Source organism: Mastacembelus armatus, chromosome 5, assembly GCF_900324485.2.
Source record: "Mastacembelus armatus chromosome 5, fMasArm1.2, whole genome shotgun sequence".
NCBI classification, from domain to species: Eukaryota; Metazoa; Chordata; class Actinopteri; order Synbranchiformes; family Mastacembelidae; genus Mastacembelus; species Mastacembelus armatus.
In genome coordinates, this window is record NC_046637.1 from 5,713,134 (window position 1) to 5,733,838 (window position 20,705).

A 20,705-nucleotide genomic window follows, 5' to 3' on the forward strand; every position below is an offset into this window, starting at 1 on the left:
TAATAAATGATGAAAGTAACTGTGCCTATAGTTTTTAGCCATAAATTCATGAATCAGTGGGTAAATGTTAGAAATCTAAATGGTTGACGAGCGTTAGCAGCCACCTTAAATGTAGGCTAGTTAATGTTAGATACAATTAACACTTAAAATTATTTGGAAAAAAAGAAGTCATACAATGGAAATACTCAGGTGTCAGTACCCTAAAGTGGTAACAACCTATTAATCACCTGTGTAACTTTAAAACTGGCCACCAAATGTGCTGTAAATAGGACTGGGTGTGCTGTTAGGTTGTCAAAAGGCTGAAGAGGCTGTTTATTTATTTATTTATTTATTTAGAAATGTTTACTTGGTAGCCTGTGAGATGTTTTCCGGGGTAGCGACGCAGCAGAGATCGTTTCAGTGGGAGGTGAACTATCTTGACAGCGGTGACTCTTTGGTTGTTTTAGCTGAGGCTCACTCTCTGCCCCGCACAGAAAGCTCCCCGCAGTCACGCACTGACCATCTGACAGCAGGGTAAGAACATGTCTTCTGTTTGTAAACAGTGCTCTTTTATGACGGATTCGCTAAACCATTCAATGCTATAATTCGTGTAAATGCTCATTTTGAAGGCTGACACAATCACAACTGGGATCATTACTCTTACAGGCGTGTGTGCTGTTGTTGACATGGAAGTAAATGTTTTCCTAGCGAAGTTTTGCGTGATTATAATGATTTTATAAAGCTTGCATGAAGGCGAGTGACCTTATCGTCTATTAAATCAATGCAGTATCCAGATTGACGCTTGAGGTTTTGTCGCCTTATAAAACTTAATTAAATCTAGTTTTATTTTTTAATTTTGTAAAGTCTTTATTCTATTTGTGAAAACTCACAAGGTGATTTTATTGTTGTTGTTTTTTTCCCTAGACCAAAACAGATCAGATGCAAAGCCACTGCCAAATCTGGTCTAGAGCATCAAGCAGAGTATAAAGACTCTTTATCAGTTTAATAATACTCAAAAATGTTTTTCCCCTCACTGTCTAGACCTCCTTAAGGTTCAACAAACCTGAAACTCGCTTTGAGAATCCAGTCCAGGTTTGACAAGTCTGTATAGCCTACCATGGTTATGAAGCTAGTCCTGATTGGCACAAAATAGTAAAATTGACCATTTTGAGTATTCACATGTAGATTCAACTTTCAAAAATCTGAAACTGAGTATTAAAAAGTCTTTTTACACTTCTTGAAAATCTTGACCAGGCTTGAGTGTAATGGTTTGGGATCTGGCCGTGCTCTGATCTGTTCTCTGTGTGGAAACTGACAGAAATTGCCCTGTATCGCTATTACAATGAAAAGAACTAATATCTAATATCCATTTAGAGAAGTAATAGGTGAAGGAAACAGGGAAAATGTGGCTCTGCACTGTAACTTAACTGTCTCTTAACCCTCCCCTGACCTGATGAATCTGTAGCTGTGAATCAGATGCCAATGCCAGTGTCCTTCACAAACATCCCTTCTAAGTCAGCAGGGATTTTTACAGCGATGAGGTTTCCCCTGCAGAGCTTCACATTAACTCAGAGTACTTTCAGTGAGTCATATCAAAAACCCTGTTCCACCTCACAGATTAACATTTCAGAATTTTTTATGACCTGCATTTTAGCCTCTATGCTATATAAATCCACCAACGTTACTGACAAAATATGGATTGCATTGACTTTTAATCACTTTCAAACTAGATATGCCGTTAAAATGCCCCAAACTGGTGCCACTAATACAAGCCACTGTTAAAGTGGTTTGCAGGCACAGAGCACACAGATCCCTAATTGTACAAGCTGATATTTGAGCGACTGATTGGTTTATTAGCATTACACAGCGAAGGGTTGGGATCCAGGGAGCTTGGTTTACTCTGCAGTTATTCATTACCTAGGCATGATCACAAGTGTGCTGCAGGCTGCCGTAACAACAGCAGGAATCTGTCCTTTATTCCTCACTTCTTTAAATGATATATAAATATGTAATGTAAATATACACCCTTGTCATGTGCTGTGCTGAATAAACATACAACTGACCTGCAGTAGATATACTCCAAGACTGTGGCACAAGACCTGACTGGGTGATATTTGATCATTCACAGAATGACATAGAGTCTGAAGAATTTCAGAACTGTACCCTGCATATTATTAACCACATGAGAGAAAATGGAAGCTCTCTGTGTATTTGTTTTCAAAGCAAGACTGTACATGCATGACTTAAAATATGCCAGAAGTGTTATGATTATGGAAAAACTCTCTTGGGTTACTTTAACATCCTACGCCAGAGCAGGGAAAAGCTAGTTGCCTGGGAAAGAAGCTTTCTTTTAGTTACCACTTCATTATCAGGGTGTTTTTTCCAAAGGAAACATCTTTGCACTTTGAAAAGAAAGAAAATTCCAGTGGTTTCTTGACGTCAGAGGTCAGGGGCTTAAGCCTGAGACAACTTTGTCTTTATCTGTGGCCTTCAGGCAGAAACACAAGGGACTGAACACAGGAGATAAAGTGTAAGAGCTGCTGTGGCTGTTGTCTGGCTATTGTCTGCATTTGTGGATATCTGCAGGTTGAGTCATCATCTGAATCTGTTGGCGTCATTTGACATGTGAACATACAGTCAACTTACACACATAGGTACATACCTATGGCACAGGCTCAAGACCTCATGTGCAGGTGAAGGGTAACAATACTTGGCAGCTTGTGTCACTCCCGTAAACACCCTTATACATAATGGAGTTGCTGTGTGTGCAACTGCATTGCTTTCAGAGATAACGTTGAATCAGATGAAACACTTCGTTCTGTTATCGTTTCATCTTAAGTAGGGTGTTCATGTTTATATTGCGCATCATGGTATTTCTGTAATGTTTTCCCAACCTCCTGTTCTCAATGGAGAAGTGATAGATTTAAGCCATGAAGTGGAAATATGTTTTGCTGTAGTTGCAGTCTGTGGGTCATCTCTGTGACGTTACAAGCACACCATTGGCCAAATAGTCTTCAATAGTCAAATAGTCATGAGGCTTACATTGTAACTGTGTTTTTTTTTGGTGTTGTCTCCAGTGATCTTTTGTGGTTTGAAAACCACATCCTCGACTTGGTTTCTGATTTCCTCACCAAAGTGGTTTACTGAGTAGCCTTCCGTAAAAGCAGTGTGTTCATGCCTGTAAATCACCTCTTCCTCTTTCTGCTAATGTCTGGCTCAGCATCATGTTTTACAGCGTTTCTCTTCTTTTTCTTCTTTAAACTTTTGTCCTGTTCTTGTTGTCATGTTGTCAAACACTGTGTGCTACAGTACGTGCAGCACCCAATCTCAGACACAAACATACTTAGTTATTCTTGGAGGAATGACTCTGTGCTACAAATAATCATCTGGTTCGAAGGATCAGTGACAAATTACAGAACTATGTTAGTGGTTTACAGCCTCACTCAAAGAACATGGCCTTATGTCATTTCCAAGAATCATGGGATACTGACCCTTCAACTTTTCTATAGGGGGACGTCTTCAAGTCTTCTGGGACACAACAGGAGATTTACTACAGATGTCAAGAACTTTACCATAAGACCTTCATCATTCCATATTTTCTAATGGCTCCCAATTGTCGCTTAGCTTAGACTTTGATTAAGTTATAACATCAACTGGAACTCCTCATTAGGTGATACTTTTCATTGGTGCTATTTGACAACGGTTTCACTCTCCCGTCATTGCAGCAGGTTAGACATTTATATTTTGTTCCAGTATACAAAATTATACAGATCAGGAAACATTGGTGGAAACTGTGACGCCTTGCTTCACAGGCATATTTCCTAAGAAATGGCTGATATTAGGCAGTAAATATCATTAACCAGAAAGGGAAGGCAGTGTTGACACTGAGCACTCATTCGACCCAGGCGAGGTCAATGTGTGTGGCAACATGTTCAAGCACATCTGTGCAGACCCAAGTGCCAGGAACGTGTTCAGAAACAGTGAATATGTGATGAGGAATGTGGCACATGTTTTGTTCCAGTGAATAAAACTATTGGTTGCTCGGCATTGTGAGCCAAAGAAGACATGGGATAAACTCAGAGCTTTTTGTTTTACATGTTGTTTTACATATAACACTTTTGTGAGGTAACATTCAGTTTGTGTAATTCAGGCTGCACCTCTTGCCTTGTTAAATGGAACATCTGTAATCCTTTCATGAAATGTAGATCAATGTTAATGGAATAAATGCAGTGTGTGTGTATATGTGTGTGTGTGTGTCTAGAGAGAGAGGGAAAAGTCAAACATCAGTGTACCCATTAGGCCTTGTGCTTCTGGCTATAGGTCATTTGAAACCATTCCCTCCCTGTCTGTCTGTCTGCAGCTCTCATCACATTAGTCCTTGTTTTGTCCCAACAGTCCTTTTATAAGCTGCTAATGTGACCTGGCTGATTGTGTGCCCAGTTTAACTGAGTTTAAAAACACACAGCTCAGGAAAGGTTTGGACATTTGTATGATATTATTTGGTGTAATTGTTGGAGGATTAAGTGAAGGTTAAGAACAGTTCCCTTGTTACTGGGGCTGATAATTGGTGATTTGGCTGATAGAAAACAAGATTTAACAGGAATCTGTGCGCTTGGGTGCCTCTGATTTTTTTGGCATATTTGTGGTTAGAACAAGACTTTTTCCCCTGCGGCAAAAAAACAAGTGAGAAATACAAAATGTGATCTGTGACTGGACTGCCTTCTGGCTATGACTGGAATCCGTCTCATTAAGTAAACATTTATATTTGGACAGTTGTTTCTGTTTATTGGTTTGTTTTGAGTGGATATTAACATGGGAAGATGACATGCCAGAGCACAGTATGCTCAGAAAGAGAGAGAGAATGAGATAGCCCTGAGAGAACAGTCAGTCTTCATGTGGTGGATAAGGTAAAAATAAATGTATGCCTGCATTGTTTTGTGTTGTGTTGAGCAACTAGTCTGCTGTGAATTGTCAGGGTGGCAGACAGCTGAGGTTAATCATTGCCCCCCTGTCACTGCTGGCACTGTAGTGTAAGAATCAGACAGCAAGCTTATGCAATGCCTCATTTTCAGTTACTGGGCCATTGGTAAAACTGCCTCGTGGAGTTTTCTTGTAAACAAAGATATAGTTACAATAAAATCTGTAGAGTGAATCTAGGTCTGCAACAGTTATTTTTTACTTGTCGATGAATTTGCCAGGTATTTTCTCAATTAAATGGTTCTTTGTTTAGTCTATAAACATGTCAAAGCCAAGTACTTAAAAGCAACTATTCAAATGTCCTTCCACATCTTAAAATTGTTGGTTTTTCTATCAGCCCCGAACTCACAGATATTTTATGAAGTATCACACGTGACAAAGAAAAGCAACAAATTCTCACATTTGAGAAACTGATGCAGAAAATATTGGAGACTGCACTGTGTACCTTTACCTGGTTTGAAATGGGGATTTGCTATAATCCAAAACAATAAATAATAATTAATGAACATTTCTGAAACTTTCAGTAACATAAGAAAACATTGGCTCAATGTACTATAGAAGAGAACTATTTAGCTAGCTAGCTAGCTTCTTGTATTTTCGTGGAATAAGAAAATGCCACAGTTGGTATTTTCCAGCGATTACACACTAATGAGAACATATTTATGAAGACTATATTCCACTTATGCTAATAAATCACTCTAAATATTACACATTGAACCTTTAACATTAAACTTGTGGTTTCAGTAATAATTTTTTTCAAATGTGCTTTGACCAAATTTGGCAATACAGTCAAGTACATGATCAGCCCTGCGTTCTTAATTTGGCTACTGCAAAGTGGAAGTTATATTACTGTATTTTGAAGAGCACTAATGTAAATTGTGCTTTTTTTTTCTACTTAAACATACAGTTTTTTAATTACGCAAAATTTAACTACCTTTCAGCACATTTGCTTTTTTTATTTAATGAGGCAATAACTATTTAAATTACAGTTTGTACCATGTGCTTGTGGCTGTGCAGGTAAAGGGTTAAATAGGAGAAGAACTATCAGATAACGGTTACCATGGGCAGCAGCTACAAGCATGTAATGGGAGGAGATGTTTTTTCTGGACTCCTCCCTTCAAGTGTATCGTGTCCTATGGGTGTGAACTACAACTGTAAGGTTCCCTCCCCAAATCTAAGTGAAATTACATTAGGAAATGTGCTCTCACATACAATCACTTCCACATACTCAGTCTCAGTCATGTTAGTCGGTCTAGTCACTGCTTCTTCCTGTTTTTCAGTAGTTCCGTCTTATGTGGTGTTTGCATAGACTAGGCTGAGAAGGAAGTCCAGAAAAAAAGTTGTCCCGGGAAGAGCCACAGAATTGTTCCATCCACAGACGATCCACAGAGATTTTTCAAGGACTTTCGTGAGGAGGTTTTTGTTGGTGTTGTGTTTGGCCTGGGGGTATCTGCCAGGCACTGTGGGGGCTGTGAGAAATGTTATTGGGGTTAAAGGGAGCAGAAAAGTGCTTTTAAAAGCGGAGCACCAACACAGTCTTTGAAATTCAATGCAGTATGAGTGGAAGAGCTCCAACCAGACAAACCAGATTCATACTAGTGGATTTTAGAGGGAAACCCTGCCCTGAAGCCTCAGAGCCTGCTGAAGAATAGACGTCACGCTCAGATATTCTCGCACATACCATTGGGAGACAAGAGGGGCAAGAAGGAGCATGGAAGCACTGAGAGAGTCTTTTCTGCATTTAACTTTTCAGATGCCATCGTATAAAAGAGCAACACTGTATGAGGAATATCTGGTGGACTCAGTCAGTGATGATGTCTACCCATCGTCACCCATGCAGGTAAAGATGCAAACACCCTGTCCTAAAAATAAACAAACAGGTTACTGTCTGTACTGCATTATTATATAGTACACAGGAAAAATGTATTGACCTTTGGATGCTGCTGTCATGTAAGAATCTTACTGTTTCTGTGTTTACCTGCTTTAAACACCAACAGGTGTCAATTCTGTGTTTTCATGGGTGGTGTTTTGACATGTTTTAACTAGGATCCTGAGTCCAGTAACACTCAAGAGGAAGATGTTCAAGTAAAATGTGTAAAAGTAAAAATGTGTTTCCCCAATTTGACAAAGATTTCTTTTGAAAAAAATGGGCTGCTGTCATAACCTACTTGATTAAAGTTTGTCCATAACTTGTAAAGGTCGGGCTGTGATGTTCTGACCCACTTCTGTCTATGCAACATAATTTAGAGGCAGGCATCTATACAATGTTTCAGCAGCCAAAAGTCTCAACAGATGTTTCCAGCTGCACTGAGATTCACCCTGCAGAAAGAAGCTTAGTGATTGTTTTATACAGTATTAATAAACCGTATTTACAGCAAAACAGGGTAAACAGCTAGATATAAAAATCAAGGTATGGGGGGACTACAAGCGTTGTTTGATGTAAGCAAATTATTTCATACTTTTCTATTTTCTATACACTTTTCTATTCATATAATTAACTTTTATTGTTTTGTCGCCCATATAGTATATCTATCTGTGTCTTTCTCTGCACAATCCCAGAAACTATAAGTCCAGTTCTTATTTCAGCAGATCTGTAGCCAATGTACTTTATTACTCATTACTCTTGGCTACTTAACTAAATGCTACATTCCTAACTGTTGGTCTTACTGTAAGACCTTAATAATCTTAACAAGTTCAGTGTTATTTATTCCCAGTTTGGATCAAGAGCGTTTCAACAACAAGGGCCTGGCAAGAAATGACATTTATATGGCATCATAAGAAGATAGTTCAGTCACAGTCACAGACATGCTAATTACATAGGGTAAATCTTCTTTATGTGAATATCATATTAAATGTTTTCTGATAAGCCGGAGACTGGACTTTTTTCTAAAATGGATAAAAAGCACTTTGGCCTGGATTGCTTTGTTGAATCACATCTTGTGTGTATATAGACAATATCGGAAGCTCTTGGTTCACTACAAGAAATATGATCTGAGAGTTTTTATTCATTCTTTAGATACTTTATTTGTCCAGAAATATACCTGAGCCCAGAGTGCTTAAATTCAAGACAATTTTACTGTGGTTTTGAGGGCTCCAGAGACTGAAATAAACTACAGCACAGACTTGGCAATAGGGTTCTCTCAATTATATTCCAGGTCCAAACCAACCAAATGTGCAGAGCCCTTCAGATTAAGAATCCACTGTGGCTTTGGCATTTCATTTAGTCACATTTAGTCTGACTGTTGAACTCTCATCTAAGCTAATAGCAATAAATCGGGTTCTTATTATATATACTTCAAGGGTAATTGACTTCCACAGGATATAGGTGAGGTCCAAGAGCTAGCATTTATTTACAGCGGGGACACTCAAAGACTTGCTAGAGTGCCAAATGTGCCTTTTAAATGTTTTGTGAATGGCTCTTGGAATCATTTCTGCAGGAAATAATTTCCTTGGCTGTCTTAACTAAAGCAACATGAGGTAGAAAAAGTGCAGGAGCAGGGTGTTCTGCTCTAAAATCCACTGCACTGTACTGATTTTCCTCCAACTCATAAATTCTTGTATGTTGATCATAGAAATTTTGCACCATACAATATAATATGTGGTTATTTCTGTTTTGTTTCTTTTCCTTGGCTGCCTCTTTTGTTGACTTCCTTATCATTTAAATCATCAGATATGGTTCAACATGATTATTGTGTGTTTTGTGTGTCCTAACATGGAGAAGCATGAAAATATCCTTTATTAGGAAACAATGGAAGAATGCTTAACCTTTTCTGGGCAGAACAGTTGAATAGGCCACGATAGAGAAGCCATTGTGTTTTGAAAACAAGTCTGTCATCAAATCCCTGAGAAACGGTAGTATTTTATATATATATATATATATATATATATATATATATATATATATATATATATATATCCAAGCTATATAAGGTCAACACAATAACCTTAGTAAGTGTAAGTGCATTCAGGAGCAATTTGAAATAATTCTACATCTATTATTTTTCTATCAGAAAGCATTACATTTGACATATTTGGCTGATTAAATTAAAAGCCTAAAGGTTTTTTTCTGTGTTGGTACTTGCAGGTGACTCTTCTGCATGGCCGTGGGGCCACATGTTGGCCAGACAGGACGCAAAGAGAGTGGAGGCTTTTGTGTTTAGTGTGTGTCGTGTCTGTGGGGCTCTTGATATCTCTCATCACAGCTGGGGCCCTCTACAAACAGGGTGAGTTTGGTTCTCTTTAAACTGAATGCCACAGTGACATACATTGAAAAGAAACACCTGAGCTTGTTTTGCATCAAAACAACATTTCCAAAAAGACAAATAATCTAAAATGAAAGCACATACGTAAATTAGAAAGGCTTAGAGGGTGCTCTGGTTTCCTCTGACATGCAGATTGGTGGAAGGCTGATAGAAGACTCGAAATTGTATTGTATAAATGTGAGTGTTTGTCTCTGTGTGTCAGCCCTGTAATAGACTGATGTATCCACGGGTGGACCCAGCCTCAAGCCCAGTGTCAGCTGGGATTGACTCTAGCCACCCATGACCTGAATCGACTAAGCGGTATAGAGAATGGATGGATAGATTGAAGAGTGGTTTTAATCTCACCTAACACTTGGTGAATCAACCAAGGTTTTAAGATATTGCAGAAGAGGTGTACAGTTGTGTTCACATAGAAAATAACATTTTAAAATATCAGAAAAGATTTTTTTAAGGGTGTCACAGGAATCAATTCTCAAAACAAATTGTTGTTTCCTGGACTGTGTAATCAGTTTTTTTTGACTAGTACTATTCTGATCATCAAAGCTGGTTGTGCCTGAAAGGGAAATGATAAAATGTTGTGAGGCTCTCTATGAGGAACTACAGTGGTTTAACATATGCTGGGAAACAGGTCAAAGATATCACCCTTTATCACAATTTAGTAAAATTCATTCATGACTAAACTGTAGTTTAGTGGAAAGACACGTCTAGAAATGATCTGTAAGTCTGAGAGGCTGTAACTCTGGCTGTGGTAAGAAATGTTTTCTTTAAATTTTCAAGACAGAATGTGCCTATGCTGTGTCCTGTCTTACCCATTTCCTTTCAAACTATAAAAGAGAACAGTGGCATGTAAAACTCTATATGTGTGTTATATTTTTAAAACAAAGCCACACCTTCATCTGAGCTCCATAAAAGCAACTTTAAATTTCTCCCTTGAGCTTGTTCTTGATGGTAAAAAAAGGTTTTCAGGTTTACCATCACATCCAGGCAGTATATCCTCTATGTTAGTTTCCTCAAATGTACCATGGGAAACTTAAAGCCACATCCTCCCATTCAGAACCACATCTCAGATCTCACTTTGAAATAATAAAAGGAACACGGATAAATCCTCCTTGGGGTAGTAACTTCATCACTGCTCGTAACTGTGTCTCCATCTCTGTCTCATACCCTTATATGGACACATGGTGAAACTCTTTACAGTTGGACTGGTATTAGAGGTGAGTTGTCTCCTGGAATTTTACTCTGTGCCCTACAAGCACTTAGCACTTCTCTCAACACTGAAATTTGTCTAAACCTCTTCTTGTTAAACAGCTGCCACTCAACTCACTTCCTCTTAAAATTATTCTGGAGAACACAACACACAGGCTATCCATTTATGTGGAAAACAGTATTTTTGGAAGTCACATTTAGGTGCTAACACAAGCCAGGGAGCAATGACATTTATCTACTAGTCGGTGAAGTACCCTTTGAAAACAAGTAATTGATCTAAACTCTAGTCCTGAAACATGACGAATATAACCAGACTCCTCCACCATCATCTGTTAATCTTTTGTCTACTTATTATTAAACAGTTGGCAATAGTTAACATGTGGCATTTCCTTGTGCAGTCATCAACCTTCACTTTTCAGCAAATTGTGCACAAAAGTTTTTTCCATGAAGAAATATTCCCTCCAGGTTGTGTACCTTGGCAGTTACTACTTATAATTTAATAGTTTCCAGATGATCTGAAAATCCTCATGCACACTCGGATGTCCATCCATCCATCCACTATCTATACCCGCTTATTCCTATTTGAGGTTACTGTGGTCTGCCTATCCCAGCTCTCTTTGGGTGAAAGGCAGGGCTACACCCTGGACAGGTCATTAGTCCATCGCAGGTACTTGGATGTCTTTCCATGAAATATTTTCAGATTATCCATTAGGTGTTTTCAAAAATGTTTCCCAAAGTAGAGGGCTGATAAAGCCAAGGGTCTGAACATCTATAAATGTAATGCATTTTCTAAATCTTTCAGCTCACCCTGGTTTGTGCCTATCAGAACCATGTATTACTGTGGCTAGTGCAGTCATGGGTGCCCTGGATCGATCTGTGGACCCCTGCCAGGACTTTTACAACTTTGCCTGTGGGGGCTGGTTGAAAAACAACCCCCTTCCTGAAGGCAAGTCCCGCTGGGGACCTTTCAGCAACCTCTGGGAGCACAACATGCTTGTAATGAAGCATATATTAGGTAAGAGTCTTTGTTTGACCTCTGCCTTTAGCCTAGGAAGTGATATGGTTTGTTGTTTTCCAGAGGTAGGGAAGTCTGCTTGTTTTTCATTCACTTTTATTCTGTTTATCTTTTGTCTTTGTTTGGGCAGAAAATACAACAATGAAAGGTCTGAGTAAGGCTGAGGGAAAAGCCCAGCGATATTATCAGGCCTGTATGAATGAGGCCAAGATTGAGGAATTAGGAGCTAAGCCGCTACAGGAGCTAATCAGTCAGGTATGCTTATTTCCTGAAGCAGTCAAACATCAAACAGATTCATCTTCTTAGTTCTTCATTCCTGTTAGAAGAACTCATTTCCTTGTAGCCAGCTGTTTTTTAGTGTCTCCTTAAACCCTTAGATAGGCGGATGGGCCTTGACCGGACCCTGGGACAAGGACAACTTTCAGGAAGTTTTGCGTACAGCGTCAGCCAACTATCGCACCTCACCTTTCTTTACTGTGTTTGTCAGCACTGACTCCAAAAACTCCAACAGTAACATCATCCAGGTGAGAGAGTCAGATGTTTTCATATGATCTCCTTTAACAGGCTTGAGTTATTTGAACAGTTTTCTAGAATCAGATTAAATCTGAACCTCAGAAAGTGACTTATTTGTTCACCTCCAAACAGACTTACATACTCATTTGAATTCTTACACCTAATTCCTTTGTAAGCAACTGCTATAGTTAGTGATAGCTGTAGTTAAGGGGACAGATTTGATCTTTTCTGGTATTCTGAAAGCAATCTACTCATCATCCCAGTGATCTTACTGACAGTTTGATATGAGAGTTCATTCCTTTGTAGACCTTAACAAAAAGTGAAAATCTGATCTTTGGCATGCCTCTGATTTTAGTCTACATGGAGGCAACATAGGAATGAAAACAAAAGACTGAGTGTTGAAATGGAGGTTGGGAAATCATAGGATGTTTCTCTTGACTCAAGGTGGATCAGTCCAGCCTGGGATTACCTTCACGAGATTACTACCTCAACAAAACAGCAAATGAAAAGGTACTGGGGGTATATGATTTACATTATACTGGTTTTACACAGGTTAAACTGGAAACGTGCACAAGTTGGACAGTAAAAGTCATGATGTTGAAGTTTGATTAGTGAATCCAGATACCAACCAAAACTCTATTCAGTTACAATCTACCCATAGTCTCATTGTTTGCTTGCAAATAATGAAATATTAAAAGAGAGATAGTTTTACTACACAGAAAAAAGTATTGCTTTCCTAACTGAATTTCATTACACACCCCTTGTCTTACCACCCTCCATCTCTTTCTCCTGACTCTGCTGCCTACTTGTACTTTGCAGTATCTGACTGCATACCTCAACTTCTTGATGGAGTTAGGGGTTCTCTTGGGAGGGTCCGAGGAGACATCTCGGAGGTTGATGCAAGAGATTGTGGACTTTGAAACCACCCTGGCTAACATCACTATCCCTCAGGAAGAGAGAAGGGATGAAGAAGTCATCTACCATAAGATGGAGGCCAAGGACCTGACAGTGAGTGTCTTCTTATTTGATACGATCAGCTAAAGAAAATAACACAGATAAAAAGCAGTGTCTGAAGAAGTAATGACTTAAATAAACGTATAAACACCACACTGTAATAAGTACAAGGACTAAGTAAAAGTCTGCATTGAAAATTTTCTTTAAGTAAAAGCAAAAAAAATATTAGCAGCCGTAATTAAATGTAATCAATAACATGTCTCATTAATGTATTTTGTATTACTGGATATTATTAACTGATGTATAATAGTGTTAATCAGATTTATGCTGCAGCTGGTAAAGGTGGAGCTATTGTTAACTAACATATACTGTAATTTGAGTAACTTGTGAATTTCCTACTTAGGATCACAACAGTTTTATGTTGTTTTACTGTATTTTGTTTTATATATCTGACTCCAACTGTTAAATAAAATAAATATAGTGGAGTAAAAGTCTGATATTTTTTTCCTTAAATGTATTGAAGTCAGCGTATTAAATAGCAGAAAACTGAAATTGTACTGAAGTAAATAAACTTAGTTACTTTCCACCATTAGTAATATGTACTTCAGAAAACACAATATTGAATGAGGTGAAAAAGTCCAAATATGCAAAAATGACAGGATTTGTGAACATACATGTACAATTTCAAGATGTTGTGCTGCAGTGAAACATGTTTTCCTTGAGGCTCAACGTGTCTCTGTGTTTGCCCTTGCAGGCTCTTGCTCCTGCAGTGGACTGGATGCCATACCTCACAGAAGTGTTTGCTCCTGTGACACTCAATGAATCAGAGCCAGTGGTTGTGTATGCCAAAGAATACCTCCAGAAAGTTTCTGACCTAATCATTAAAACAAATAAAAGGTTAGATAGAACACACACACACACTCAAATACAAATGTTTCTATGTTTGTATTCTTGTAATGAAATGTACAAAAAAGACATTTCACAGTTTAATGGCAAGAGCGTATCACAGTATTGGAGATCAGCATAACAATGAATTCTTATTTTCTTTCCAGTCTACTCAACAACTACATGATAATGAAGGTGGTGAGGAAGATGGTTTCTGTTTTGGACCAGAGGTTTCAGGATGCTGAGCAGCACTTCCTTGAAGTCATGTATGGAACCAAAAAGGTAAGAGATGAAGATTTAGGCCTTCAAAAATCACTTTAATTATACCAACATGACGCAGATAGATTCAAACACAGATGTGGGATTAAGCAGATAAAAATGGACCATGATTGACCTGCTGGCAGATTCTCTTCCAGATACTGTATTTTTAGTGTAAGTTGTGAACCGAATCCAAGTATCCAAGTAAGTTGCCGTGATTTTTGACTTAAACAAAGTTGTTATATGTTTATTGTTTCATTGCTGCTGTATCTGTATGCCCCTGTGTGAAAAATAGTTAAATCACTAACTGAACTAAAACTGAAATAATTGAAATGAAATAAACTCTGTTTTTCCTTTTAAAATTTCTCTCATTAACTTGTTTTTCATGTAAATGTGTCAGATGGCATTAATGGTTCACCCAAGTTACAAGAAGCATTCACTCACTTAATTCTGCTGTTATCTTGCCCTGCACATTGTTTAGAGATTGGCCTTTGATATAATTTTGGCCATAACCCCAGTACAATAGAGGTGAATATAATATAATTTGTGTTGGTCAAAACAATAAAAAATGACATTTAAAAAAACTCAATATCAGCTTGTTTTTCCAGGAACAGTGACCTGGTTACTCAAGATAATCCTCCTACCTTCCTGTGAACAGTTTTTATTGGAACTAGTCCTAATAGACTAGGGTATTGTCATTGGACATATACACTGCTGTTGAATATCTTAAATGTGGTTTTCCAGTGCTGTGAATGGAATTTTGTTTGTGATAAACAAAATTCCAGTCATCCTCATAGTACTGGGCTAGAGAGGGATATCTTAAATCCAGAGTTAATCAAACCAAACAGCCTGTGTTGTTAGATAATAATACAGTACGGATAAATGACAAAACATATTTCTTTGTGAACTGGGTGAAACAAGCCTTTAACTAGACACACAGATGAAGGCGCTCAGACATGAAATTCTGTTGTTTTCATGTGTGCATTGAATTGTGCAGCACATTGTACTTCCTTCTCAGAAATTAACTTTAACTGTAAAGGTTCCAGTGATCCCATTGGTCTTAAGACTTGAAGCTTTAAGGCTTGAAGCAGTGTCAAAGAATAGTTCAGTACTCAGATGAACAGGAGGAGCTGGCTGTTGCTAATTTTCCCACTAAAATCTCTTTGTCTGCTTTGTTGCTGTTGTGGTGATCAGCTTTCTTGGATAGCTCTGGTTTTGGTTGTAAATTGAGAGTTGTTGCCGTTGTGTCTACAGAGAAGCAACACTCGCTTCTTCAGAGCGAACACTGTCCTTGTGCTCACAGAGATAACAGCTAAGCTTTGCCTCACAAACACTCAGAATTTCCAGATCATTTTCTGTATGTGTGAATTCTACTGTATTTAGGTCTATTAGAACGTTTTTTTTAACAGTGGTAGTTAGAGTTTATGTTTTGTATATGAACATGAATATATGCATGTAGGTTGATGCTTTCACACGTGTTTATAGTCCCTGGGTTGGGTGTGTATCTGTTTCACTATCACCACAGTTCTCTCCACCTACACATACCTATGGCTAAATGCAATACATTCTCTCACATTCATCAGGGTTACTCATGTCGATTCTGAGAAGTATATGAGGTGACTAATTAAAGCAGACAAAATATGCTGAACAAAATGTGACACACTGGCAATCATATTCAATACAGACTAATGATGTTTAATAGTGTAAGAGAATGGGAGGATGCATTGTTTTTCTTCAACATGTCTTGATGTGTTCATTTTTGGTACTGCAGAGCTGCACTCCTCGCTGGAAGCTGTGTGTCAGTGACACTGACAGTGCCCTGGGGTTTGCACTTGGAGCCATGTTTGTCAAATCAACCTTTTCCGAGGACAGCAAGGCCATTGTAAGTGCTTCAGAATCCATCCCTCACTTTAGCTGTTCCTGCTGTGTGAAATGATGTGCTTAAATTATGTTTCCTTTGCATCTTCTGTGCTTCAGGCTGAAGATATGGTCGCCGAAATTAAATGGGCGTTTAAGGACAATCTGAAGTATGTGAGCTGGATGGACTCGGAAACAAAAAGAGCAGCAGAAGAGAAGGTGGGTGAGAGATGGTGTTGTTAATAATAATGGGTTTTTTTAGGAAGTTTTCCTTCATCTTTAGGGACACATTAAGATTTGGAATGAGTTCTATTGAACTGTTTTTGTGCTGAAGTGGTTGAGATACAGTATACAGCACTGCCACCTGGTGTGAAAATGTGTGTTTTACAATTTTTTAAATCTCATTTTTCACAGGCAGATGCAATATACAACATGGTTGGGTATCCAGAGTTCATCATGAACGCTACAAAGCTTGACAAAGTGTTTAATGATGTAGGTAAATGTGGAACTATGTCATATGTCTTAACCAACCCGCGACTTTTGTTTATCACATAAAATCTCATTTTGCCTCACTGAAATGCTACACTTAATTTTTCTTATCTCTTATAGTTTGAGGTGGTGTCAGAACTCTACTTTCAAAATGTCATGCAGTACTACAGCTTTTCAGCCAGAGTAACAGCGGATCAGCTGAGGAAAACTCCCAATAGAAACCAGTGAGTTGCTCCCTTCTACCCCTCGTCCCCACCGCTCCTGTTGCCAGAGAGGAGGTTGCACACTCTGATGGGAACACATTCCCATTATACTGACTCAGCGGAATACTGCTGCCATCCACAAATGTTCCCAGGCAACCAACTTCTCTCCGCTGAACTGATCCTTGTCTCTAATTAGGTGGCGGGGGAGGGGACAGATCAGGGTTCCCATGCCTTACAAACAGATCTGTAGTGAGCCTGGCAGAGAAGACCAGGCAGAATCAATATTCTGAATTTGCTGTGACCTTGATGTCAGCCTCATGTGGTTGGTCTGTGTTGCTTGTTTTTTGCAGGTGGAGCATGACCCCTCCAACTGTGAATGCATATTACAACCCAACCAAAAATGAGATGGTTCTGCCTGCAGGAATCCTTCAGGCTCCATTCTATAGCCGTTCCTGGCCGAAGTAGGTCTCCTCCATTACACTTCATGTTTACTAAATCATGTTGAATGGTTTTCACTATTATATAATCACGTTAGGTTCCCAGTTTTGCCCATCTGAACATTTAAATAGATATTACTTGCCCTAATCAATTGTTCTGTTCATATTTGTCATTAAAACATCTGTTCATAATATGCTTGTCCTTGTTCTGTGCAAACATGCATTCTAAAGTTTATCAGAAGTGGATATTAAATTTCAGCAATCTGACATAGACACATACAAGTCATTAATTTTGTTAATATGTGCCCACAAACACCGTCCAGTGAAACCAAGGGAATGCATCAAAAAAAAAAAAACACTGGTAAATAGACTAACTTTGGGAAATACCAATCTTATATGACTTAGGCAGACTGCTGAAGAGTCACATTAATTTCAAATAAACTTTTAAATATATTATGGCTCAAAACAAGGTTTTTTTTTACTGCTTGTATTAGAAGTACAGTACTGTGCAAAGGTTTTAGGCACTTTAGATGTTTTAGATTCTTACCACATAACACCATCAGGTGTCTGATTGATCCCAGGTTTATTGTTCAACTAAGTGTGCAGGCAATCTGGGATGACATGAAGACAACAATGGGACAGCCTGAATATACAGAAACACTGCAGCAGCTTCTTCTATAGAAAATGTAATTTAGCAGCTGGTATCAATTGTCTCATATCACTCTAGGCTATATGCAAGGAAGGGTTTTTCCCAACTATTGCTTTAACCAAATTGCAGTCTATACACACAAATGGCTAAAAGTTATCTGTGATGGAAGGGTGTGCCATGTGAACATTTTCAAATGTCCTTTTTCAATGTTCTCCAGAGCTCTTAACTTTGGTGGAATTGGAGTAGTCATGGGACATGAACTGACTCATGCTTTTGATGACCAAGGTTTGTAAAAAGTTTTCTTTATAAACAATTTACATTTCAGGGCATGACAATTAATATGACCCTTCTAATACTATTTCTACCTTCAATAATGTTTAATAAAAAATGTAAACGTAACAGAAATATTTAACATTTTTATTCAAAGGGAGAGAATATGACAAGGATGGAAACCTGCGTTCCTGGTGGAAGAACTCTTCTGTGGAGGCCTTCAAGGAGCAAACTCAGTGCATGGTGGAGCAGTATGGAAATTACAGCATCAACCAGGAGCCTCTGAATGGAAGACAGACTCTGGGAGAGAACATTGCTGACAATGGTGGACTTAAGGCTGCTTACAAGGTTTGTATTTGAGGAGTATCTTTAAACATGAGAGATATACATTTTTCTGTCTTTTATGTAGACAAACAGTTAAATCCTGGTGCAAGAGAGAATCCAGATCATTGTGGAAAGTTCAGATATCACACAAATCTCAGATTAATCCCCTGCATTAGTTTATTTGTCAGGACTGTTTTGGGTGATGTCCATTAATCTGTATTGGAAAAAGAAGGTTGTCTGATATACAGTGAAGCCTGGAAATGCAACAGGTGGTTATGGGTGCCCTTGTCAGCCTCTGGTTAGTTCTTCACATGCACACATTCTTTCCATGTATTGAAAGGTCATAGGCTATGAACCAGATGAATGAATCATATGGAAGCAAACCACCTTGTGCCCTTCATATGATGTTTAGAAAAAATGAGGACCTAAAGTAAATCTTGTCTTTATTGCTATATACTTTTTCATACAGTGGAAAACTGTGAATGCATAGGTGTAACATGATCATTTGTTGCTTTGAAGGCTTATGTAAACTGGATCAAAAAGAATGGCGAGGAGGACACACTGCCTGCCCTGGGAATGACGAACCATCAGCTGTTTTATGTAGGATTTGCCCAGGTTTGTATCAGTCAGCATGTACTTTGACCTCATCATACTGCTATTAGACCTTCCTCCAAGTATGTTTTGAGACAACAACAACAACAATAATAATAATATGCATTTCTTCCCAGAAATTTGACTACCTTTACTACTGACTTTAAAAATTAAAATAACATTTACTCTTTCTCCCTTCCTGAAAAATTTAGAATACACAAAAATTTAAATATCGTTCACTTCCAGTTTAAATGCTAAATAAAACTTAACTGAAAAGTCCATTCTCAGTGTTCTCATTACACCTGGCAGTTGTGTAAGTATCATATTGGACTGTGTCTGGAATGGCTCTAAACTAGTCATAATGTTACAAAATCTTGCTTATATATACACATCTTAAACTTGGATTTAAGGGGGACACAAACTTTCCTCCATCCTTCAGTGTCAAACTCTGCACATATATTATTCTGCACATTGAAGCTCAAACATCAGTCAAGAAAAAATAATTCCTTATTTTGTGTCTCTTTGTCCTTTATAATTTTTAGGTATGGTGCTCTGTCAGGACACCTGAGAGTTCACATGAGGGTGTAATCACAGATCCTCACAGTCCATCAAGATTTAGAGTCATCGGCACAATCTCCAATTCACGAGAATTTTCGAAGCACTTTGGCTGCAAAGCAGATTCTCCCATGAACCCTGAACATAAGTGTGAGCTGTGGTGATGCCTCATTTGTCAATGCTGTTATCAGCAAGGAGTAATATGGATTTTGGGGGAAATAGCTTGAGATACTGACAAAGATTCTCTGGCTGGGAAATGCCACTGAAACTCCTGGTGCATAGCCACTTAATACTTAACAGCTTTCCCTGAACTTTGGATTTAGATGTAGCTATAAATTTGTCTTTTGAACACTGGAAACCCAACAAATGGGTACAAAAAAAAAAAGAAAAATATGAGGGAGCAACTCTAAAACATGTCACATAAAATTATAAAAAATGATGTTTCTTGTAACTTTTCATATTTCCCATGGTTGGATCTGGTTTATTTTTATAGTATTTTTTATATGACAGTGAACCAGGGACCTGCAATATTTTGAAACTAAGTGAAAATCTGGTTCACATATGGACCTTTTTAAAGCCATGAATTGTTATAAATATGTTTAATATTCCAGCAAATGTTTGTCTTTGAACCATTGAAATTCTTTGTACAATGTCACTTTTGTTTGAAAAGTGATGTGATATTTGTGTGATTTTGGACGTGGTGGCACATTGTTGGCTTTTTATTTCTATAATAGAACACAATATAAATCAGAACCCGACTGAATGTATTGAGAAATTCAGAATAATAAACTAATACATCATGTAATTTATCATTCAAATACTGGTCGTGTAGGTTATGCAATGGTGTGCCATACCTCATTTTAGCAAGAGTTTGTCACAAAGTTATTTTGTATAGTAAATCCAGTCTTAAAACATCTTTGTCTCACGTCTGCAGTTTATTCAATTGTTTGAAATCTGACTTTCTAATACACACAAACAGCTTTCTATTAGTCTGAGCAGTGTTGATTAGGTTAATATAGTAACTAGTATCTCAGATTACAACATATAACCAATTACAGTAAATGTAATGAGAAAAGTCTTGCTAAATGGCAGCTGCAACGACGCCAGATTACTGGTAGATGGCGTAGGCGACACGCATGTCCATATTCTGCAGCTGGTGCAGAGTTCAATCTATGAACCATTGTATGTAAAAACAGATGAATAGATAATGTAGACCTTTTGGTCACGCATGCACCCAAATTATTAGAAAAATGTTAATGTTAAATGTTAAACTAACTTAAA

The 20,705-nt window shown here is 38.1% G+C and overlaps 1 protein-coding gene across 2 annotated transcripts; it reads left to right on the top strand.

Annotated features, from left to right (window-relative positions):
- The first annotated feature begins 439 nt into the window (after positions 1–439).
- Positions 440–20,338, top strand: ece1 (endothelin converting enzyme 1). 2 transcript variants are annotated; one of them, XM_026307112.1, is made up of 19 exons: positions 440–513; positions 6,710–6,796; positions 9,041–9,179; positions 11,227–11,439; positions 11,570–11,694; positions 11,817–11,963; positions 12,397–12,462; positions 12,772–12,960; positions 13,661–13,803; positions 13,959–14,073; positions 15,821–15,931; positions 16,027–16,125; positions 16,321–16,398; positions 16,516–16,619; positions 16,949–17,059; positions 17,902–17,969; positions 18,112–18,302; positions 18,798–18,893; positions 19,412–20,338. In XM_026307112.1, exons 2-19 carry the CDS (start codon positions 6,710–6,712, stop codon positions 19,586–19,588), a joined length of 2,259 nt encoding a protein of 752 aa, XP_026162897.1. In that variant the 5' UTR covers positions 440–513; the 3' UTR covers positions 19,589–20,338. The 2 variants fall into 2 exon arrangements, with proteins under 2 accessions (XP_026162897.1, XP_026162896.1); XM_026307111.2 differs by lacking the exon at positions 440–513 and having other exon boundaries at positions 6,171–6,796.
- The last annotated feature ends 367 nt before the right edge of the window (positions 20,339–20,705 follow it).

What these genes read in the sequence shown, in the direction of transcription:
- ece1 (XM_026307111.2), top strand. Translation starts at nt 6,668, where the DNA reads ATGGAAGCACTGAGAGAGTCTTTTCTGCATTTAACTTTTCAGATGCCA. An exon ending in TGGAGGCCAAGGACCTGACA is followed by an intron (nt 12,961 to 13,660) that starts GTGAGTGTCTTC and finishes TTGCCCTTGCAG; the next exon opens with GCTCTTGCTCCTGCAGTGGA. An exon ending in AAAGAGCAGCAGAAGAGAAG is followed by an intron (nt 16,126 to 16,320) that starts GTGGGTGAGAGA and finishes CATTTTTCACAG; the next exon opens with GCAGATGCAATATACAACAT.